The sequence below is a fragment of the Falco rusticolus genome, chromosome 18 (assembly GCF_015220075.1).
Source record: "Falco rusticolus isolate bFalRus1 chromosome 18, bFalRus1.pri, whole genome shotgun sequence".
Taxonomy (NCBI): Eukaryota; Metazoa; Chordata; class Aves; order Falconiformes; family Falconidae; genus Falco; species Falco rusticolus.
In genome coordinates this window covers 6,306,456-6,330,882 of record NC_051204.1, presented here as the reverse complement: position 1 = coordinate 6,330,882, position 24,427 = coordinate 6,306,456, and the positions used below count along the sequence as shown (strand labels likewise).

Below are 24,427 nucleotides of genomic sequence, written 5' to 3'. Positions count from 1 at the left end.
TTATGAACTACCATAAACATTTATGCAAGCAAGTTCTTCTAATTAGTTTTTTTAACCTTCCAACCAACTTACAAAAAAACCATTCTGCTATGAAAAAAAGTCAGACCCAAACCAGTTACGCAGAATGAAGTGAATTTACTCATGTCTCTGACATGAAGAGGCCGCAGAAGCCATCAAACCAAGCACCCTTCGATATAATACGTTCAGAGGTATGTATCCACCAAAAAATCACTGATACCATTCCTTGGAACGGGACTGCTTTGACCTGCCACCTCCGAAAGAATCTCCAGGATTACCTCCTCGACCCTGGCTTCCCAAGATTTCACCTTGACCGCAAGAAGTTTCCCCACCCAGCCCATGTGTCTGCAGACCACACACATGCCAGTTACCTTGCGGACGTGACAGGAGAAGAGAACGTTCATGTACTTGTCTTTCCGTTTCAGCTCATTGGCAACAGGGATGAAAGAGCCTGTGGTTTGAGGGTTATCTGGTTTCTGAAAGAGCAAAGACAGGCACATAACTCTTCTTGCTTACTGAAGAATGTAATTGCATTACGTCACGGCTGTCCAGAGAGGACTGCAGCTGCACCAGCTCATCTGAAGGCTTCCTCCAGTCTCTGCCTCGTCAAAGAGCAGCAGAGCATCTGGAGTTTTATGTGCTTTCTGAAAAAAAACCAACCCAAACCCTTAACAAAACAAAATGCTTACAGGAAGGACGCAGTAAAAGGAAGCAATGCAACTTGCCTAGAAAGAATTTCTTTGTTCCTTTTCATTTTATGCTATTTCTTAACATCCCATTATATCTAGAATTTTAGTTTTACATTGACTTCTTTCCTAGCTTTGGCCATTTGAAGAGCCAGCTGATGGAATTACTGTTAGTACGTTTTAGTGCTGTTTGGCTGTATGTGATGCTCAGGTTAGGCTTAGCCCTCAGAAGAATCACATCTAGTGTAGCAGAAGTCAAAGATTCTGGAACTATATAAACTCATTTACAGAGGAAATTTCAAAGTATTTCTCCAATAGTCACTTTTTCAAATTTCCACCCTTTTAGCACCCTAAGCCCCAGCCACTGCATTGAGCACTTCACTTGTACTCACCAGTGCGATGTAATTCCCCTCCCACGCTCTTTGGAGGCCAATATCAGCTCTGTGACCCTTCAGCACTTCCATGGCTGCAACCTTGGCCCTCAGTTGAGGTAGGACTTCTGGCGGGACGCTCCGGATGAGTTCACCTGCTCGCCACCTGCCGCAAAACACCTAAATCAGTTCCACAGTCTGCTATGAAGACTGCTTCTGCCAGATCAGCACAACAAGGTCACCTCTAGACTACAAATGTCAAGGGGAACAGAAGTCCTTCCATTGCATTCCCACAGCTGGAAACATCAGTTATCATTTTTAGGTCACATACCACCTCTGACTCCTAACAGACTTCCCTGGCATACACACCGTCCCATACCCAGAAGTCAACTACTGGCACATCTATTTGCAATAAGGTTTTTGCAAGCCCATTTTTTGGGTCATTTACATCATCATTCTCCTTTGTTAGTTGAATTTGGCCCTACAGTTGAACCCTAACCAACTGGAACACCAAACAAGGCAGGGTAGCCCATCCATTACTCCATATCACACTCCAGCCTTCAGCAGCAACACCAGATCCCCAGGATTAATGCTATGAAAAGTCTTTTAGAAGCTAAAGTTCTGTAGTTATGACAATCAAGCTTACTCTGAAAGCAGGACTCTCTACCCTGATAGGCTGTGGATGGCTTTCAAGAGACAGCTGGGGAAAAAACCCAAGGCTGACTTGATCTTGAAATTGGTGGTAATTCCCCTGCCAGCAGACAGCTGGACTGAAGTTCTCTAGAGGACCCATCCAGCCAACATCTCTCTCATTCAGCAACTTTCAGAAGCTGTCATTTTTCAGATTGGAATTCTAACTACTTTGCCTACAACTTAGCAGAAAAAAAAAAAAAGTCACTAGCTTTTAGATGTTAGGAGGTTGTAATAAAGGTATAAAATACCTCTTCTGCACATAGAATATGGGTGAATCATGGAACATCACTTATTCAACTGCAGAAAAATACTGGCTTACTATAAGAAGTCTTGAGGAAGTGGAGAAGATTCCTTTTCTCTTTCCCCCCACCTAACAGCAACTGCTCTTTTCTTTTAAAACCAACCAGAAAGGTGAGAAAGGGGCCAAGGATGGAAACAAAATGTCCATCCTGACTTAGAATAATTGTTTGCCTGGTCTAGGCTACCAGAAGCCACCGACACCTTCATCTATGACACCCAGTTAATGCTCTTCAGTCTCTTTTTCAACTTTTATGGAACAAGCAGTAGCTGTCCACTCCACTGGGTTAGACTGAAAAGGCAAACTGTTTTCTTTGTACCTATGGTAAATGGTCTGGAGTGCCTCTTCAAATCGGCGCAGCACTTTCGGTGGAGTGGGCCATCGCACATGCTTGCCGTAATCCTTCATTAGCCTCACATTGTGAAAGCGTCGAGCAACCTCGCGGATGTAAGCCTTCACTTTGTAGCGGCGGTAATACTTGAGTATCGTGAGGGCTGCCTTTGTCCTCTTATAGCGAAGGCGAGCCAAAGTGCCCCTCCAAACCTAGGAGTCAGAGGAGAAAGAGTTTTAGCAGTAAAAAGCAGGATTATTTTTTTTCTTTCTGTACTCCTCCTATCCTGCTGAAATCCATACATATATTAGTTTTATTTCAAAGGAATTGCCTTCTCTGTGCCAATCAGATCCAATTAAAACATCACTGAAAAAACACAGTGTTTACCAGTGTATCAAGAAACAATTTTAACTCTGATTAGAAAAAGATTGCTTTGAAAACAGTTTGGGGAATATCTATTCTGGCCGCGCGCTGAAAAACAAGCAAATATGCAAAACAAATGACATCCTCCCAGCTTGCCAGATGGGAGGCCAGCTTCGCCAGCATCACTGTGAGTCTTATTAGTGCCTGGAGAGCACCACAGGCAGGAAACACGCCATGCTCTGGACTTCTGACACCCTATGCAAAGAGGCACTCTGGGACCTGGTGTAGGAAAGGCTGCGTGCGACGCTGACATGACTGCAAATTGCTACCCAACTCCTAACTTGAAGACCCCGTGCACGCTGATGCATGGCATTGCTCAGCCAGTCTGGGCAGGCTGTGCTGTTTCTATCTCATAACCAGAGAAATGCAAATTCACACCTAGGCACTCTCAAGTTGACACGCACATCCCTGAGGGATTGTCAACAGATGTACTTTCCCTCTAATATAATCCACCAAGATGAAGATTGTATTTTTGTTTCCTTGTAGAATTCAACTGGAAGGATAATGAGCCTCCTGCATATGAAGAGTGCTTCATTGCCCACTACGGGCCCTGCTGGAGAGTTTATCTCCCTCTTGAGAAACATCCCATAGCACCATTGATGCATATCAAGCCTTCTATTTACAGAAGAATTAATTAATTACCTAAGGCAATTTCCAACATGATATTCACTTTATGAAGCTGATGTCAAAGGTTCTCTTGACAGCTTTACTGATAACCCTGATATGTGGCTGGAAAAAAAACTATATGTAGCAGTAAAGCAGATGTGAGGGGCTGCTCTTCTCTGTACACTCAACAGTCAAAGAAGAATTAGGGATTTTGGGTCTCAAACCCCTCAAGAGCGGTGGTTCTTTCAACCTCTGTCAGAGTAACTCCACCTCATTCTGCTTTGGCCCCACTGTCCTTGCATGGAGTATCTCCCGTTCATGACTGACACGATCCATGTATCTCTGGCAGAGCCTAGGGAGTTGCTTGAGCACCCACTTAACCAGTGCATTTGACGCTCCATAAAGCACATTTATGTTCTAGCCCACCAGAACAGAGTCAAGACCCTAGACAGCGCTGCCCAAACATCCCAAGTAAGGCTGAGCCAATCCATCCCTCAACTAGTATCTTATCATGTCCAAATGACCGTAAGCCTACAACCTCGAACATTTTATTCCAAGATAGGAACTAGTCCTTGGAACACTGTGAAATCACTCTAAACTCTATTCCATTCTGTGGCTTATTTAGCATGGTGAAGGCCAAATCGCAGCTGCTGAGTCCCATACGGCTGAGAAGCAGATGGAGCCCCATCCACTCCTATACTGTGCATTGTATAGTGTTGGTAGGAAGAGGAGGAGGGAAATTATTCTGGACAGCAAAGCATAGGAAAATGAAGTAAAGCAAGCAGCTAGGGGAACAACTCAACACATGCAAAGCGATCAAAGGCAATGTGCTCCTTATCAGACCGCAGCACCTGCCAGAAGTCACTCTCTGAAGGAGGGTGTAGGAACAGACGCTATTTCAGTAGTCAAAAGGAAGAGCCGGGGAAGTAAGGCAGGACACGGGACGGCAAAGGGAAAGGTAATAGCAGGAAGCACAAAAAGCAGTCCCTGTAACTGTGGCAGACAGTCAGCACTGCTGTGCTAACCAGACAAACAAAACTGTCAGGAAGACAAAGCGTGAGTTAAAGGGTGAACAAGGGATTGGTACTGAAAATCTCAGCACTGCATGCATATAAAATAATATATAACACTTTCCTTATTTATTCTTTGAAATTGTTAGACAGATTGAGGGAAAGCAGCATCCTGTGCATCACATATGCTGTTCTTCGTAGTCACTTTCAGCACACTCAGTTACAGCTGTAGTTTTAGTCCTATATAACCTGCATATCACAAAGAGATACAAGATCGTTGCCTTATAAAGGGCATCAGAGCTCCGGAGCAGCTCAGGGCTTCCTGAAGCCACAAGCTAAAACCAAGTTGCACAGGGCCTGGATTTGACCCAAAGTGTGTAAGGCCAAATTAAACCCAGCACTTCCCTGTCTGAGGGCATATTCAGAAACTGTATGACTGACAAAAATCAGCAACTAGGATAAAATAATTGACCATCTAAGGAGTACTAAAGGAATTTGTGCCGTTTTTTAAAGAAAAGTGAAGACAACTTAGATTGCTTGAGACATTTAAGCACAGACTGGCATCACAAAATGTACCTGCCAGGAACGTATGAACAGTAAACAAGATAAACCAAGTAAAAACCTACTGTCAACTTCTCATTTTTTAATTTAGTAAGAACAGAAATGAGGAACAAAGGGTTCCAGGTTGCAGCTAAACAGCTTTCTGAATGTTACAAAGGATCTCAAGAAAAGAACATGCACGCTGAATTTGTGTAGGCTGCTAAAGACTTTGTAGAGCTTCACTTCTGTCAGTTTTTCCCAAAAAGCATTTTTAATTGTTTTTAGACACAGAACAAGGTCTTGATTTTGCTTCTTTGTGCTGGAAGTAGGTATGCTCTTGAGGAAAGTCTCTTGCTGTGGTTATTTTTTACACCAGTCAGACATTCATGGAACAAAGGCGCTGTAACAGATTGCCCCTATGTTGTATCAGCTGCATCGCTGCAGAAATTGGCTTCACAGCAAGAAGTGTCACAATTGCTACAAACACTAGCCTTCCAAATCCAATTATCCAGCCGAGGCATGCCCCTTGGCTACACGCAAGTAGTAAACTATTAATGAAAAGCATGCCCTCAAATCAAGTTGTCATAACTGGATAACCTCACACCTAGTAAGGGCCTTCCTAATAGCCACAGCGCCAGGGCCTCTCAGAAGTAAGGAGAAAGCCAAAGATAAGAACAAATTTTTTTCCCAGGGAATGGGGTACAAATATTTTTAAAATTAATTGTTTCTCTGGCTTCTTTTCTTTTCAACCACAGGGCTCATTTCTGCTTAAAGCAGTCCATCAGTAACGCTGAACTGCCCAGGCTGGCTGATGGTCCAGCAGGCTCTTCCAGAAACACGGACTGTTCAAACCTACGAACAAGAGGAGGCTGTCAAAGCAACAACTTCCCTGTTCAGCAGCCACTTTGCGTACTCTGCATTGTGTAGCTGTGAGCAATGGGTGAGAACCATACACAAGACAAACAAGGACACTGGAGTGCTTCCTCCCAACACACACCCTTCTCAGGCTTGAATATTGGGAGAGCACTACCTCTCCCAACGTACCTTTTCAATTCTTGCCCCCACCTCCAGCTCATAACTCAAGAACATTAAGCACTGCAAAATGAAATTAAAAAGAAAATCAGATTTCCAGAGCTGAGTTCATCATGGCATTTAACAGGTTCTCATGTTGCAAAAGCTGCTTTTCTGCTACATGCTGGAGGAAAATGGTAGAGCCACGGCCACATACAGGAGACCTGCACGCCAAAAAACCCACAGAAAGAAAGATCTGTGCATCCAGGATTCTGCTTCTTTCTCTTGGCCCTCTGTACCCAAGGTAACGTCCAAGCCATTTTCATGTATAGTTCAGAAAGGATTCGGCAGCTCACACACATCACCTTTCTGCAACTTGACAACGAGCAGCTTTTAAGTCGAACTTAAATCAAAGCTACACACCAGCAAGTTGGTAGTTTCAGCACTTGCATTTAGCAAATCTTGCAAGGACAGGGTAAACAAGCCTCAGAATCAGTGCCCTGTATCATTCCTCCCACAAGCAAGAATAAAATGATATTTCTTTGCCACCCTTCTCTGGTTTTTAACTCCTGGTTAACCTGGCTTCCCATAGAAATAGGACTAAGCACAACCCTGTCCCCATCTGACCTGCTGAGACTGCCCTGGTATCTTCTGAATCTCTAGCCAGCTCCAACCAAATCTGACAGTGGAACAGAAGACTCGAAGAGGCAAGTCCATATATCTTTCAGGAAATATCAACAGCAGGGTAGAGTAAGCCTCAAATTAGAGTGACATTGCTGGAAACACTTCAGAATGAGCTCAAGAGCCATCTGCCTTCTTTGATCTCCAAATCTCAACCAGCACACACAAAGCTTCTAGCCAGGCAGCCACACAAGACTGTGTGCCAAGCCAAACAGGTATAGCCAAAGGATACCAGAAGGACCTGGTAGTATTCCAGCAGGATGAGAAGATGGAGATGTGTGCAGGACACAAGGGAAGGAGTGAAGGATATGAAGACGATGACTGGAGTACCGGCAATGAAGTGGCCACAAGAAGAAAACCAGTTGTCATCAGTGCGGGGCGTCCGCAGCACAGGACAAACGCAGAGGAAGCCAGGCTCACAGAAAAGCCTCTTCGATGACTACTTTCAAAGTGACACACTGAAGAGCAGATTCCAGTGCAATAGATTTTGTCCTCAGTTAGCGCAGCACCTAGTGACCAAGCAAGAGCAAGAGACATCGTGCAGGACACGCTGTAGAATACATTGTCCTCTACCAGAAGAGCTGCCCAAGGAGACAAGGCAGGGCAGGGCATAGGAAGGGGAATAACCAGCAACATGCATTGGCTCCACAACATGTGTATGCAGGGAAGGGGACCACAGGTAAATTCAGGACTTAAGAGCAGAGACTTATAAACTATGGTTGTTAAAAATGGAAAGAAAAGGAGTTTTAGAGCTTTTAAATAAAATAAATAAATAAAAAAAAACCCAACAAAAACCAACCCGCCACAGAACAACAAAAGAAAGAAACAACATTCCTGCCATCCAGTCCCTGCCCATGGTCTCTCCTCATCTCCTTCAATACCTCTGCCTTTCTCCTCCTAAAGGTCAGGTGAAGAAAAATTAAGAGAGTAGGTAAAATTATAACTAAAGGGCTAGGAGGATGGACAGAAAGTAAAAGGTTGGAAAACAAAGCCTGAACAACACAAGAAATCTACTCAAAACTCCTCAGCGTTAGAGTATTTATTTCTATCGCTGCTTCCAGTGAAGAAGAGTTCCTTGCTGTTTGCTTTCCTATAATCCCTTTTACTCCTTCAGTTACAGCCAGCGAGGTGGAAGTGACCAATGGAGCCATGAAAAGCTCCACAGCCAGGGAGGTCCCATCCTCCTGCACAGCTCTGGGTGCTCTGTGACCCCATCAGCGCTCCCCCTCCTCTCAATGCAGCAGCAGCAGCTTTGGCACCTTCTGCAGCTGGGATTTGCACAAAAAGAAATAGAACAATCATCTAAACCAAGAGTCATACCTTATCTTACGGGAAGTACTAAAATATTTTCTAAGGTATGTTTAATTCACATGGGTTTGATTAAAATGTAATAAATTAAAATTCAAATGAATGGAAAAGGAGATCTGGACATGCCTTTAGAATCAGCTCAGTGAGCTTCTAGCAAGGTTTCTAAGATTAAAGAAACCTAACACACAGCCCAAGTCCATCACCTTAGCAGACTATAAATCCTATATACCAACCTACACATAGGCTGGTTTGTGAACTGCAGTCTGCTTCCAAGCTCAGACTTCCCTATTAAAAAAAAGGAAAAAAAAAACCCACAAAAAAAACCACCACCCCAAAGAAAGGAAAAAAAACAAATGGGCCCTGCAGAGCACATGGAAAACCAGCAGACCAGACAGGATGCACCCAGAATGCTGAGATCACCTCGCTTGTAGTTCTTCTGTGGAAAAAGGGATAATCTAGATTTGACCTAGATGCTGCAGTCTCTGCGAATGGAGAAGAAAACCCACACAGCACACAATCTAAACAGACGAACAAGCAAACAAATGCCCAGAATTCAGCAAACAAATGGAGCCCGCCTAAATTAAACACTAGCATTGTATTTTTGAACAGTTCTGCAACTAACTAAACCTTGGAAAACTACTTCTGCTTGGGGTAACACAGCACATCTCCCACCAGGCCTCCTTCGCTCTGGCCTGAACTGTTCCGTGATCAATATTTCATGCTACCCTAGCACAAGCTGCCCTCCAGGCATCCAAACTGAAAAGAATAAAACAAAACCTAGCTAGAAATTCACACAGGCATGAACCTTCCTGCACAGCTTTAAAGGATCTCAAACGGGAAAGGTTATTAAATATTTAAGTCAATAGTGCAGCGCCGAAGCTGCACACGTTCTGCCACAGAGTCCTCCGAGGCATTGCAGTTTGAATAAATGCTCAAACCTGAAGCAAGCTTTAATTATACTATTCCTGATTGCTTTTGAAGGGGGTCATCTCCTTGCACAGCACAGTTATGATGGAGTGGCTAATATTCACGTGCAGCACCCACCAGGTACTTGCACACACCACTATTTGTGATCTGAGTTTTCCCAATTCAAGTAAATTCAGAACCCATAGAAGGTTTGAGGCAAATGGTTTTAAATCAAAGCCTCCCCATTCTAAGAGATCACATTAGAGAGCATATAAACAGTGAGTAGGAAGAGTTGCTTAATTTACTAAATGCTATTTTCTCTTTTCATGAGTCAGCTGAACAATGTTCATTCTATCACTCTGCTTAATAGAAATACTGCACAAGCCAGGAAAGAGAGAAGGGTCCCACTTGGAGATTAATTAGATTGTACTAACAAGAGCGTGTCCAATAATAAACATAAAAATTATCAGAGAAACAGCAGTTATAAGCAAGTCGCACATGTGAGGCTCATGCACGTACACATGACGTGCCAGATGCAGGGTCCTTGCAGAACTGGTTTGGGTTCCTCCTGCAGCTCGTCCTGCTGCTCAGCAATGGCTGCAGCAACCATCCTGCTGCTGTGCCCACCTTCCTTCGAGGCCAAGCCTGAGATAATGCTGCTGCAGTTCAGCCCAAAAGCCTCAAGAAAGCTCTTTACCATCCTACTCATAAGGAGCTGCTAGGTCCATTTGGTGCCCTTCGCAGTCTCTACTGGCAGCACCCCAGCGTCCTGACAAAGGGAACACCATTACCCCATCCTGGTTGCACTCCACAGAATTTCCTGCCTCTGGCAATAAGCAGGGAAGGAAGATGTTGGGAGAAGAGAGATAGCTTGACATGAACAAAGAGAACTGGTAAAGGTCCTGTATTAGGGAAGCAGAGAATCATCAGAACAAGGCTGCTGCCATTAGAAGAAGACAGGAACCTTCTCTTGTCCTATGAAAATTCAGGGTAAAGTGTTTTTATGCTGAAGATATTCAAAATACAAGTCACTTATTAATGCTCTTCAGTATTTATTGCTGGTAAAGACTGCAAGGACAACCAGAAGCACAGAACAACCTCCAAACATTAAGAAGTTAAATAAGCTAGGACACTTCTCTGTGAGAAGGAAGGACTGCGAGGGGATGTAGCAGACATCCACAGAGTCCTGAGTGAAGCCCTGCCTTGTCAGTATGGGAAGGAGTGGGTATCAGGTGAAGCTGGCAAATGCAAGAACCCAGACATAGCAAGGTCTCTCCATGCAGTGGTTAGTTGAGCTTGCCAAAGGTGGCTACAAAACCTAAAAGCTGGTGGCACATGTCTGAGGACAAGTTCACAGAAGAGAAATCCAGCACCTGTTACTGCATAAGAAAACCTGTGCCCAGCTTACATTATCGCAAGCCCACATGTCTGAAGGGACCAGGAAAGTCTTAAGGAGAGGCATGATTCACACTTGCCCTGCTGCTGTCCTCCCGAGGCACTGTCTTGCAGTCACTCTTGGAGACTTGACCGTGGTCCCGATGGACCTTCAGTCTGATGTAGCACATCTGCTACAGTTTAAAACCCTGATCTATTTAGTGAAGCAGCTAAGAATTAAGCTTCATCTATGTTTTCTGGAGTTGTGACAGCACTGTTCTGTTAACAAGCCTCTCTAGAACAAAGCAGACAGAGGGAAAATGGAGCCATGCAAAGAACTGGAAAACGTTACTTACCTTTGTTTAAAGACCACAAACACCACTTAAACATGCATTTCCATTTCTGCTAGGGAGGACAGTTTTAATCACGGTGGGGAAAAAAAGTAATAACCCATAAATATTTCAGCAATCACAGATCAATCACTACATGCTTATTGCCCAAAAGCCCCACAACCAGTGTGAGTAGCTCACTAGCCAGCCCCATGAAAGAGTGGCAAAGCCCCTCAAAGGGGCTGTGATTTATATTGCAGCATCCTTTTGGGAAAGAAACTACACATAGAAATTATCTGTGCGTCTCATTATAGGCACAGTTCATGTGATCCTGGTATATTTTACTATCATGTCAAATTAAGACCTTTTCCAAGTTAAGGTTGTTGAATGCTATTTGTGCTTGCCTGCACTTTTATTTACACTACACTAGCAGTATTTTCACACTTCAAACAAGGCTTAAAGACATCTTGAGGTGCAGCAGATCAGTATCTTTTAAAAAAAGAAAAGCTCAGGCACAACAGAAAATAATTTTCTTCCATGAAAACAAGCAAGTATCAGTAGCAATGGTTGCAGAATCTGGTCTTCCCAATTTGTCTGTGATACATGTGAATGAGCATGAAGAAAACCCAACCAAAACTGTGAAAGGCAGAGTTAGAACCTGAAATACTCAGTTTAGAGGATCAGAACCACAAAAAGTTTGCTTAACAAACAAGGGACTGTAGAGATGTTTGCTGAAAGGAGTCCATTTGAGAGGGGGGAAAAAAGCCACACTCGAGACTGGGATTCCCAGAGGGACATGAGGACGCAGCACTCCTCAGTTCCTCTGATTCATTAGGGAAATCAATTTAGATTCTTTTTGAAGTCTTTCCAACATGTTCTGCAAACTGAAATCCAGTAAAGCAAAACCTGAGCAAGGAGGATGAAGTGAGCAGTGGGTACCATTAACACCTAATTGCAGGCTCTGCAGTCATCATTTACAAGAATTCATACGCAGCGCTGCAAAAAGCAGAAGACCACAATGAAGCATTTACAGAATCAGGCAATTACCTGCTCCGCTGCTGTTGCCAGGCACTTTGCTTCTGTCTGGGCTTACTGAAGTCATTTGCACATTCACTAAAGCACAAACATACTCTCCGTGATGCTGACAACAGGCTAGGGGGAGAGTTGGGGTGTATGTGTGTGTTATCGTTTTTCCCCACATGCATGTGAGTTAACAAACCAAGTTTTAAGGTGACTAACAGCCACGAAGCCCAAGGTCTCAATGCTGGGACACCAGAGTCCTGGAACAGGCAGTTGCCCTGCTATCCATGCATTGCTAGACCATATCCTTAAACAGTGGTGCACATACACAGTATCCTCTCTCCTCTGCTCCAGAATAAATGGGTATTTACATTTATTTAGATTTGAGCATGTGCCCACAGCATTTCCTCCAGGAGGAAAAAGATAATAAGCAAGTACCTAGGGGCCCCACTGCACTGCTACTGGAAGGGTAGGATCTAATTCTCCTCTTTTTGCTTTCCCCCACAGGCATGTCCCCAACTCTCCTTTTTACCAGCATGAATGTTCATCTGAGGGAAGGTGAGCTGGTCGTGGAGCTCAACTGGCAGAAAACAGCCTCTTCTCTCTCTCTTTTTTTTTTTTTTTAATGATAGAAGGTGGATTTTTTGTTGCTTTGGTACTTTTTAGGGGTGCATTTGTGGGGGTTTTTTTGGGTTTGAGATGCCTCAATGCATTCACTGGAAGCAGACAAGTGATGTTACCAGCACAAGAGAGACAAGCAGCATGGGAGAAGCAGTCAGATCAGTCCACTAAGAGATCAACTTTGCTGTACTGGTGAGTGGCACTGTCAGCACAGGGGACACATCCAATTCTTCATTTTACTTGGTCCTTCACAGCACCCACATGCTGCTCCTTTGGAAGGAGTTGCAGCATCTCCCTTCACAGCTTTTCCCTGCCAAAGCCTCTCAAGATCAAAGCCTTGGTTCACAGTACAAATCCACATGTAATTATGTATCTACTTCCACTTATATTCAAAACTTCACAAACACATTCCCTCAAGATGGCAAATGCCTTGAGTCAGGATGGCAAACACATTGCAGCACCTTTGATTTGGGTCACTGAACCGAAGCCCTCATCAGATTACTACTGCCCATCCATAATCTGACACGAAAATGCCTTTGTCAGAGTGAAAGCTTCCCTTTGCGGTTAATGCTTCCCACCGCACTGTGCTTCAAGGACTCATGGGGACAGAGAAGAAAGGGAAGGTGAATATGACAAGTCAGCCATGATTCTCTCTTTTGCTCTTCCCTGCAGGGCTGGGGAAATGTTGCCATGGTGATTGCAGCTGCGGGGCTGTGAGCGACAGCTCTCCTGAGAGCAGCCTCTGCAAAGCCCAGCACCCATGGCACACACTGCTCGGCCGTGCCACGAGGACGCGTCAGGACCCACAGTATACACCAGGGCCAGCACTGCCTCCTTCCACAGCACCGATCTCCTGGGCTGAGCGCCTTCTGTGCACAAGGATTTTGTCCGAGGTGGTGCTGGGCTGCAATGCAAGGACAATTCTTGCTTCCTCTGCATTAGGCAGTAAAGATTTAGTGAAGCGATTACCATATGCAGCTGTACTGGTCTGATAAAATTACACTGAAATAGTGCACTAAATTATATTGACAAGATACATCATCTTTGCATACCGCACGTGCTGGCTAGCCGGGCTTTTTTCTTGAACAAAGCACTATTCTGCAAAGCTAATGAACATGTGGGAATGCTTCCAAGGGCAGAAAAAGCGATGCAGTTTTATGGCATCTTTTTTAATTTTATTTTTTATTTTTATTATTAACATTAGAGCTGCTCCATTTGCATTCATGAAGACAATCCTATAGATGGCGTGACTACAGGTATAGTAAATAAACTCAAATGCACCACATAAAAAGCACTGATATTCTCAGCCAGTGCTTCTAAAATGACCATTCGGTTTGACTCTGACAGTGATGTCTCCACTGCCATATGAGTTTTCTAATACCGGACACAGCTCTCGCTTGCTAAATTCTCCTGGAGCCAGCAAGTTGCCACGGTTAAATCACACCACATTTGCTTACTGACTTGGTTTTTTGTCTAAAGTAAAATCACAGCCTGGAATTTCACTAACATTTTATAACAGAAAAAAAAGAAGTGTTGAAGACAAATCTAAAGAAGACATTCAAGAGATGTGAAACAAAAGAAAGATTATCTACTTAAACTGGAAGTCATTTTTAATTCAATTTAACCAAACTCATAAGCAGCAAATTCTTATTGTCATTAAACAAAGGAACCAGCATTATTTTAAGGGTTAAGGGTTACTCGCGCGATGAAGCTTTTAAGATAATTACCAAATCTCTTTTTGAAAGTCTTGTGATTTGTATGACAGCACTAAACTACATAATATATATAATTAGAAATTAGGACATACATTTATAACTACCAGGAAACAGAACCACTAAATGCAGATTCTTCTTTCATTTAAAATCATTCCTGCACAAAGTAAAATGTTATTGGACCCCTGCCTGGGATCAGCTGCTTTTAAGGCTACGCCTTACATTTTCCCTCAGTTTTTATCACACAAGTGCCTATTGTCACAACAACACATTTTATTTCCAGTTGTCTTTTCCTTTTCCTAAATTCAAATTTGAGGAACTCCAAGGCAACAGAAGGCTCCATTATTTTTAACAAATCAAGTTAATCTCTCTCTTTCCTTTTAGATGTAATCACAGTTTGCCTTACACAGCCTTTGATGCTTATAGGCAAAACTAAAATAAGGAAAAAAGGAGCAAGAATTAAATTTTCATACGAGTTTTTAATGGATATTTGAAAGCAAGTTGATAACAGAAATGAAGATACAGGCAAAATTGCCTTGATGTTTTCAGAGCATAGTGAAGGCCTCTTCAGATCCTTACTCTGATTTTATTTGTTACTGTGTTGATTGTTCCTTTTTCAGCACTGCCAGTCTCCAACTGCCCCATCTACTGGCAGCAGAACTGGCTGGTGTCTGAACACAGGCGTGATCCAACACAGAGCTGAGAATGAGATCTAACAGTAAAACAAGAGAAATACAGAAAATGGAAGAAAAATCCAAGCATTTTCCAGATAGATTTAACACTGCACACGGTATGTGATTACATACCTACACACATCAACTCAAGACCTACTCTTTTGCTGATGAGCTGTTCAGTAAGCATTTACTGATTCATCCCTGTTTCTTGCCTTTAGTTTCAAGTTCAAGACTCTAAAGAGCTTCACTCCATCACTTTGCAAGCATTTTAGATCCTGGTGGAAGAACATTCCATAACTCTAAACTGAGACACAGGTGAACCACAGCAGGCTTAAGCTACAGAAAAGGAGCTCTGGCCACCCAGTTTGCTTCGAAGTCTTCAATACCTTGAGTGCTTCAACAGGACCTTGTCTTTTCCCCACACATCTTTTCTTAGGTAAATTAGAATCTCACTAGAGATTTCTCAGAGAAAACTAACAAAAAGATGACTCTACCTGTCCTATTTCAGTACTTCGTGTAGAAGAGAAAGATGCCTTTCAGGCCTCTCCTCCAGGGAGAGGAGAAAATAGAGGAGGGAGCCATAGGACATTGTGAAGCCATAGGACAACATGCACCAGCAATTTCACTTCTGTCACTTTTGCCGATTGTCACAACAAAAGAAACCCCAGAGCCACAGAGTTGATCTGTTCCTCCTAACCAGGAACTTACCTTCTTTCTAAAGGCAAAAAATTTTTAGCCCTGCTCTCCTCCCAGGTTGTTGAACCCAGTCCAGATCATAGCCCAGACTACATAATTCTGAAGTTTCCATCTAAAGGAAAGGCCAGCAAACTCACAAAACCTGACATGTTGCTGTTAAAATCATGCCTCACACTGTTCAGTGGGTTTTATCCAAAGGAGGAGCTTCAGTGCTCACCTTGCAGTGAGACATCATCTGTTTCCACAGCACAGACAGGCTGGGTCTTTTAAATTATTCTTCAGTAACTGCACCTTTCAATTTCAAAAAAAGTCACTTCCCAATTTCTCCGACATTTAATATGAAAACTGGGGTCACCTGGGAGCAAGGTGTCCCCCCTGCAGCTTTATTCAACAAGGAACTCATTAGCTTGCCTCATACCACTACGGGAAGAAAGAGAGAATACAGATCAATGACATGACCCAGTGAACTCGTTGAATGCACCAAATAAGACCAACATGCTTAGAAAAGCGGCTGCAGACAGGAGAACTCCTCCCAAGGAACCAGAGTGAGCACAGTGGAAGTGCAACTAATAATCCAGAAAAACTGAACAGAGGTGTGTGAAGGGGGCCCCACAGATTAGCTCCATTTCACTCCAAAAGAATAAGAAAAGAGAATTCACTCCAGGGAAGAGACCTGGAAGATGACAAGTAGTCTAAGAAAGCCACTGTGAAGCTCAGCAGCAGGGCAAACAGAACACTGCTAAAAAACAAAAGGGAAGAAAACACTGAACCACAAAGCTCAGGAAACAGGCAGGTCCTGAATCCTTTAAGCAACTGGAGCTTTGCATTCCCAGAAAAACTAATCACATACATATATATAAAACTTAGAGATTTATTACTAAATATAAACTATGTGATGTGGCACAACAGATACTAACAGAGCTGCAACACTGGACTTGACACTTCCTCCTTCCACACCGGTCAAATCATTTCGCCTCCCAGACAGGGAATCAGATCGAATGCATTGTGCACACAAGAAATGTGAGTGTTTTGCAAAACCATTAAAGCTTGTGGTGGATACTTTTTCCTTCCAGGTCTCACTCTTCACCACAAAATGATTCAGTCCAGCAGGTTTAAAAAGTTTGTGCAAACTTATGTTAACTGCATAGCTGTAGAGCAAGCTTTTCTCTGTGAAGTATTTATACCCATCTGTCAACAGTTTCTATTTCTGATAGGCAAAAAGGGTTTCAGAAGTTCTGTTGTTTCCCAAGTTCCAAGAATGACAAAGAAAATACACATTTTAAGAAATATGTTTCTAAAAAACTTGAGCTAGTCAACAATTCCTGTTAGGCCCAAGTCAGTCCCACAATTTCTGTGGCTGTGAAAGTTCGAAGTTGTTGCTCTTTGCTAGACAGATCACACTCATACAGAACACAGCTACTTTAGCAAGTACTAAAGCATTTTTTCCCCTCCAGTATATGTTGCTTTTGAGGTTACAAAACCAGCTTCTATGTTGTGGTCCCAAAAAAACACCTAAATTATTTAGGAACTAGCCAAGCCACAACAAAAACTCCCATGGCCTAGAAGAGTACCTTCGTATGCCAAGTCTGAGAATGTGTTTGCCCTGAAGTCACAGAATGTAAAATTACTTATCCTAAGGGTAAAACCAGAAAAACCTGGTGCTTAAATCCCACATTCTGAGAGGAAAGAAAGCAAAGTGCATGGGTCCTGTTGCACAGCGCCTTAGGTGTGTGACCCTTCAAAATGCTACGGGCCTTCTATTTTCTGTTCTGAAAACTGCCTTTCGCTCTGTTACCCTTTCACCCAAGCTGCTGGGGCAGTGTTTTCCCTTGTTCCTGTGCTGTAATTCTCCTAGGCTTGCACCTGCAAACCCCAAAATGGCACGTTATAGCAGGTTCTTACAGGAGGTGATTGTCACAGGTGTGCAAATCACTCCTTCCTTCTGTATCCCTTGGCTGTATTTTCTGGTTTACATTAGGGAACTCCATAACATGGATGCTCAAAGCTTAATAAACCAATACGCACAAGCATCTGCCCCCTGTCTTTATATGCTCCAGTCAGCACTAACAGTATCATAAGAAAAAACGATAGGGATTTCACACAGGTCCTGATAACAACTCAGTAATTATTAATGGAATATTATGACAAGGGAGACCACACACTGCACCAGAAAGGACACCATGGGAGGATGCTCACTGGGAATCTTGTCCTTTCCCTTCCTAGCTGGCCTCTGGGGTAAGTTTTCCCTGTCTCTTTTCTCACTCTGTCTTCCCCTCTCACCCCTTTTCCTGCACCCCCAAGAATTTTACCAATAGAGTCGACGTATGCCACCAGCTATGGATCTGCTAATAAACTTTTACGCATGTACTGTCTCAACATCCATTCCTCCATAAAAGCTCCTCAAAGGTTCCAGGTAGCTACTTTCACTGAGTAAAGAGTGTTTTTTAAACAGTAACCAACAATCTTACAGGTCCTACAGCACATCACACCACATTGAGATTTCAGTGCAGCTACAGAGAGCACTACAGAAAGAGCTTTAAAAAAAATTAACCAGTAATCAAACTGCAGTATTCTAGAATTTGTGCAGATCTGTCATTTTTGCAAGTGAGCCTGAAAAGGGAACAAAGGTGTTTTAAGGAACTGGAAGCAAGTTTTTAATGCAGCAAATAAAGCTTTACCTTCTGTAGGAAAAGAACAATCCTCACAAGCATCTTGGCATGCAGTTCCTCCAAGGTGAACAGAGTTCGAGGTGTGCGGATGAAAATCTTGGTCTTGCCATAAGCAACATCGTGCTGAAATCCATGACACTCTATGAGCCTCTTCACAGCATCCTTGTCCGAAGGGAGGTCGTGGTTTGGCCAAGTGAATTCCGAGATCATCTTGTACCTGGAAGTACAAGGTACAATTTACAAGTAAACCTGTCATCTAAGTTCTCAAGAAGGATAGCCTTCAACACATTTTAGAAATAATAATGATCTAAATTCTAATAAAAACTCTTACAAATAGAAGAGCTTCAGGACATCCTCTGTAGGAACTGTGATCCTCAAAATCCACGGAAAATGAATATGAGAGGCATGATTTTGCGAGATGCTCAAAAACAATAATATTGTGAGGAACTCACTTCTTCAACACCGAACTGATGTAACATGACAAACTTCACCACTGTCTTGCTGCAGATTTGGCAGTTCCATTATTCACACTCTCAGGAATAATTTTTAATTTATTTTTTTTTTGGTGAGGAAAAAAAGCTTTGGTTTGGTCACATTCTGCATAAAAAGCCAACTGTAATCAGTTGTTTTGTCAGAAAACCTAGTTTTAAAAATTCTGTGCATAATTTTCTTGTTCATTATTTTGGTAGCCATTTCTAACAAATTCTTTTATTTAGCAAAGTACCAGACAGTTGACTGCCACAGCATGCAAACACCACCACTGTCTGTAATTGTTGTTCAGTCATTCCCTCCTACCCTTACTCTCCTTTGTACACTAAGAAAGAGAATGCAGACTGGAACTAAGACAACTACAAATCAAACACGAAAGTAAATGCATCAGACTGAGCTCTCTGTAAGATTTATCAGCCTTGCAAAGCGCTGATTAGGTGAACAGACGTTTGCAAAAAGCAACAATGAATTTTCTGCATAAGATTTATGGACATAATAAAAAAATGTAATAGACATTTTCACTGCAATAGTACCCGCATTCACGTACTAAATAAAACAAGCATGCAGCAACCTTAACCATTTCTCTCTTTAAAAGCCCACAATCCAATCAAGCATCAATCTCAGTGTTTTACACATTCAGAATTCTCAGCTACTATTAAACGGACGCAGCAATAAACCTTTTTACTGGGGAGTGGGTGCACTGCAGGAGTTACTAAACAGACTAAAATAAGCCTGAATGGAAATACATCACACTGTCACTTTCATTCATCAAATTAGCCTTTCTGAATAAGCTGTTGAAGAGGGGAAAAAATGGAGGTGTGCACTGTGTCTAAGCAGGGAATGCCATCAGTGTAAGGGTTGTGTCTAAGCAGGGAACGCCATCAGTGTAAGGGTTACAGCACGCAGACTAGAGATCTTACTGATAAATAAAACAGGCAAATAAAAAAGCCTCTTCAGACTCACAAAAGAAGATTTTGCATTTATACTTGGCCAGCAAAAGCATTGCTTCTCTCAAATACATGTACACACAGGACATAAATATTTTATACTGGCTTCTCTTTCCTATTCTTATCCGGAAAATGTTCCTGCAATAATTAATTCACTGGGAAAAATCTTCCACCTCGAGACATTTAGATTAAGGAAAAAAAGAACCAAAAACCAAAAAGACAAGCAGAGTGGCAATGCAAACCCATGCATTATTAAACAGGCCTGCTCTGTTGATGGGGCCAGAAAAAAAAAAAATGGCAAGATGTTAGGGAACTGAAAACCTGCCCCAAAGTATTGTTAAATTCTCTTCTTCCTTTACAACAAAACCAGGGCTATGGTATTTAAAGACATTCTGAGGCAAATGGACCACCTCCCTCCTAGCCCACAGGTGGTGGGACTGGTGGTGGAGTATCACAGCAGTCCTCTCATTCCTTTTGTTCCTTCCATGGCACGTGTGGTGCAATGCCACGAACTCCTTCCCCACAGCAGAGAGCAGAACCTGAATGCCACAGCAAGTCAAAATCCCAGCCTCACTGCTAATTACAGTGAGCCAGCACCCAAAAGAAATCTGCTCACTGACACCACAACCCTTCCCCTCTCCTGCCTAGAGATCCTGACAGCTTTCAAGGTCACTTATACATTAAACATCCAGTTCTACACCACTTTTGTTTCTCCTTCTTCTCTGTACTTAGATACAAAAACACCCAGCATGCGAGAGACTGCTACTTGAGTTTACAATTGCCAGTATAGCTCTCCTAAGAACCAAGATTTTTGCAAGCCACCAAATTATGAAGCTTTAATGAAAAATATCAGGTCTGCACATGACGCCATTCTTCCCTTACCACTGTATGGTTCACAGATATCCCAGTATCATTTACGTGCTATGTTTAACATTGCCTGGAAATAAGCACATGGATGTCTTCATGGCGCAAGTGTTGGATTACACTCACACGCAGCCATGCCTGCAGATGCCTCACAGGCGCCGTTCTTCCCCCTGCCCTGCACACATACCCCTTTCTGAAATCTAATCAGCTTCTTTTGTTTTGATATATAAATTACTATTAAAAAAAAAGTACCACATCTATTTAAGATACATGGTACTGACATGCATTTCACACAACTGGAAGCTGTAGTTACCAATTGAACACGCAACATCTCTTGGCCCAACAAAAAAAATTTTTAGATCTTACTTTCTACCAATGGGTAAGGGCAGACTGGTTTGCACAGAGCTCAAATAAAAGTTGTCTTCAGTTCAAGGAAAGCTTAAAAAGGACATTTATTAATGGTCTTAACTGTGCTTCACTTCGTCTCCTACATGTAGGTATGAGATATCAACTACCTTACAGTACTTTAGGGCTAAATAGCAAAAGTCTTTTCCCACAGAAAGGAAAGTTATTTTTTAATATGTTTTTATATACACACATATATAAAAAATAGGCATACATGCACTTATAAATAGATTTATAAATATATATAAATACATAAATATCTATATGTATCTCTTATCTATATATATCTTGATATCTCTCTCCTGTTCCCTGTAAGAGGAATCAGCAAAACAAAACAAAGGTATCTATTTTGGGCTCAGAAAATCGTAAAGATTCAGGGGCCTGTAAGAGATTTAAACATCTGTTGGTGGGACTGGCTTTCTGTAACATCTTTTGCAAATGTAAGCAAGCAGATGACCAAGTTACATCCCAAAATCACCTCTCACTGAGTTTCTCTAGACCTGTCTTAAAAGATGCCCTGCATTGCATTGCAAGAGTCCAGAGCTGAAGGGCCTGGAGTCTCCTCCACATTCCCAGTCTCCCAGTAAGCCTGTTAATTATAAAGGAACAGAAATCCCTGGTGATCCCTATTCAAAAAACACTCAAAAAATGTGCAGCTTGTACCACAAATCATACCCTCCAGCCCCTCTAAGAGGGAATGTCTCACCAAAAGACAAGGAACAAAGAGTTCTGGAAAAAATAAAAACATTATCCAGGCCAAAAGATATGTTTTTCCTTAAATGTAGGAAAGTCAGTGGAGACTGGACTCAAAGCAGTACTGGGATATGCAAACACAATGTCTGATACCTTACACCATAGATGTTTAATCCTACTCCAGGGTCCGGCAGAACAAATGTTACAATAGCCTGAAAGCTGTACCAGTTGCCATGTGCTAATTTGGTTTACTGGCTGTAATCACCACTTCTAGTCTTAAGCTTACAGGAGCTCATCAAACATTTATTAAAAACAAAGCAGCTGTTTATATTAATAGTAATTACACAAATCTTAAGAGTAAATTGTAATTAATTCCACATGTGAGGGCAAAAGCATGCTCTAACCACCGCATAATGTTTAAGAAAACCGATACACGGCACTGTAGGCTGTATTTAGTAAGCCTGACCCTTTCGTTCCACTTCAGGTACCACAAAATATCCAGGCAAATCTCTACTGTGAACAGCAAAAGATCTTTCAACAGCATTGACAGTCCACCTGCTTGAATAGTTTAATTTTTTTCTACCCTCAAGGCCTTTTTCCCACCTGATTCAATAAGAAAAGTAAAAATCAATTCGCTATTTCATCAGCAAGAGGTTGAATTCTTAGTACCCATGCTAATTTACTGGAGCCGTAAGACAAATTTCAATCTAAAACATATCATTTGTCACCAGTTTGGTAGGAATTAAAAGGGCAAGAAGTATCAAAAACATTTTAATGCGGTCATGTTACTATCCCTTTTTCAGACTTCCAGTTTTCAAGTCCAGAGGTTTCCTCCTGCACATGCATAACGACACTGTGCACCATCAAGCACTTCCCAAGATACACAATGTCTGTCTGTCTCTCTCACTGCAACAATTACACAATGTTCAGAGACAAAACAGAAGTTAATTAGCTCTGGTTTTAGGGTTATGCTCTGGGGAAGAACCTCATTACACATTCCTGCTGCAGAGAGTAATACAGCAAGTGAATTTTAGGAGAAAAGTTGAGCCTGAGTGCTACATATGTACTTCTAAACATATCTGTCACCACAAAATGAGAGCAACCACGGTCCCTGTTAGACTCATGTTTTATCATAACCAACAGCAGTTCTTGACCCAAACATGCCACCACCCATATGCTCAAGAGTGAGGATCACAAGCCCAGAGGACTTAACTCTTCACTCAAGGGGAGAAAGCCAAATCATACTCCTTGTTCCAACGCCTGAGTTGTCCTGCAAGGGGCTGAGCTGAGTCACTTGGCAGCACTCTTCTTACCTGTGAAGAAACTTCTCGTATGTTTGGCGGTAGGCAAAGCCTGCTCGGCGGACTCTCACGTTCTCCAAAAGGCCAAGATATTCCACCTGATGCCTGCAGCGCTCCTCATCAAAAAGCTGTGGTGACTTCTTGTCATTGGGCTTAATGCAACGGACGTAATAGGGCTCCTATGGGGACAAATCAGAGTTTCATCAGAAAAATGCCTATGCAGACACAACTGTTGCCTCATTAAAACACTGAGGTGTCAATCCACCCCAGTCATCTGAATGAGGTTTGGTTGCTCAACAGGAATTACACGGTTAGAACAGAACGACAAGCGTTCCTCCCAGTTGCACACAGCGAAGACACCTGTTACAGGATCCACATGTTACTCATTCGAGATTGATTGACCTTTCCTATATATCAGAACCAGGTCCACATCCTCCTTCTCTACAGACTTCGATGGTAAAAAAAACAGCCTTTATAAAACATAGAAAAACCAATGTAATTCACTGCCCTGTTGTCAGATATGGCTTTTCCAATTATCAACATCTAAAAGCACCATGGATTACTCAACAATTTTTAAACCATGCTGAATAAAGCCCTCTACAGCCCACAAAAGCATGCTCATGTGATGGAAATCACTGGACACAATCCTGTGCAGGGCAAAACCCAGCTACCTTCCAGCCCGCACCTTCCGCAGGACAAACAAAAACCACCAGCAGGCGAGTTCCTCCTTCTGCACCACCTTGGACTCGCGGACAGCAGGGAACATTGAACAGGGACTGGTGGCTTTACCTCACCCAGCACAACGCGGGTGGTTCTGCCCAGTCCGTGCCGACCCTGGACATACAAGTGAGTCCCAAAGGGTTGCACACCTTTCACTGCCAACAGCCTGCACCCACGAGACAAACCCATCTGCAGTCCTGCTAGACTGTTTTGATGTTTACTTTTATTTTTATGAGATTAAAGGCAACTTTCATTCAGGCCAACATGGTCTATAACTAGCACCAGCTTGTAAGGGGTAGCTATAAGTCTTTTAAACTTACGCACTTCCTTTCACTGGGTTTTAGAGTCTGTTCACTTCTTTCTCTTCATTGTTAGCCCTTACTCTCCCCCTTGTAATTTTACTGAGGGGGCAGGAAGCAATTAATAAATGTCATAAAGGCCCACCTTAGTTTTTCAAGGTAAAATTGTATTATTATAACATTAATCTGTACTATTTTTTAAGTAGCCCTTGCAAAAGGAGTGCTGTACTCTGCAGGCTGGCAGAGCCTACTGCTCATCACATCTCATCACCAGCCAAGGAGAGAATTCAAAACAAGATCCCAGGCAGCTGGTCACAGTATGTCCAGACATTGGTTTCAGAGGACATGTCAAAGATGCACTTCAACTGGAGCATCGCAAAAATCCCTTTACAGCAATCTAACATTATCATAAAGGGAGATAAGCAGCCTGTCTGAAATCTTAGCATTAGAAGATGTCGCTTTCCATAATTACAACTGATAATTAAGAGTGAAAATTCAGCAATTTTCCCCTGGACTAGATCAAACAGGTGGCTGTGAAACCATCCGTAAAACTACTCTAAGTAACCAGAGGCCCTTTCTCCAAAGGAAAACCCCAAGGGTTCTCCAAAGGAGTCTGTTCTGTTCCAGTACTACTGGACGTTTTCAGCAGTGATTTGAATGAAGGAGCACAATGTGGGTACTGAATCTGTAGGCAAAATACAGTTTCAGAGTGCAAGAACCCAGAACATTAAA

At 42.6% G+C, this 24,427-nt stretch overlaps 1 protein-coding gene across 4 annotated transcripts in view; it reads right to left on the bottom strand.

Moving 5' to 3' along the window:
• Nucleotides 1-24,427, bottom strand: part of MYO1D (myosin ID) — a 162,220-nt gene that overhangs the window by 73,931 nt on the left and 63,862 nt on the right. For 2 of the 4 annotated variants that reach the window (XM_037411226.1, XM_037411227.1), the window contains exons 15-19: nt 22,689-22,855; nt 17,987-18,194; nt 2,386-2,609; nt 1,097-1,241; nt 390-494 (exon numbers count right to left, since the gene is read on the bottom strand). In XM_037411226.1, the coding sequence (XP_037267123.1) occupies nt 390-494; nt 1,097-1,241; nt 2,386-2,609; nt 17,987-18,194; nt 22,689-22,855 (849 nt within the window). Of the gene's footprint in view, nt 1-389; nt 495-1,096; nt 1,242-2,385; nt 2,610-2,638; nt 4,686-14,484; nt 14,651-17,986; nt 18,195-22,688; nt 22,856-24,427 lie in introns of those variants that run through there. The other 2 variants (XM_037411229.1, XM_037411228.1) reach the window with 2 other exon arrangements.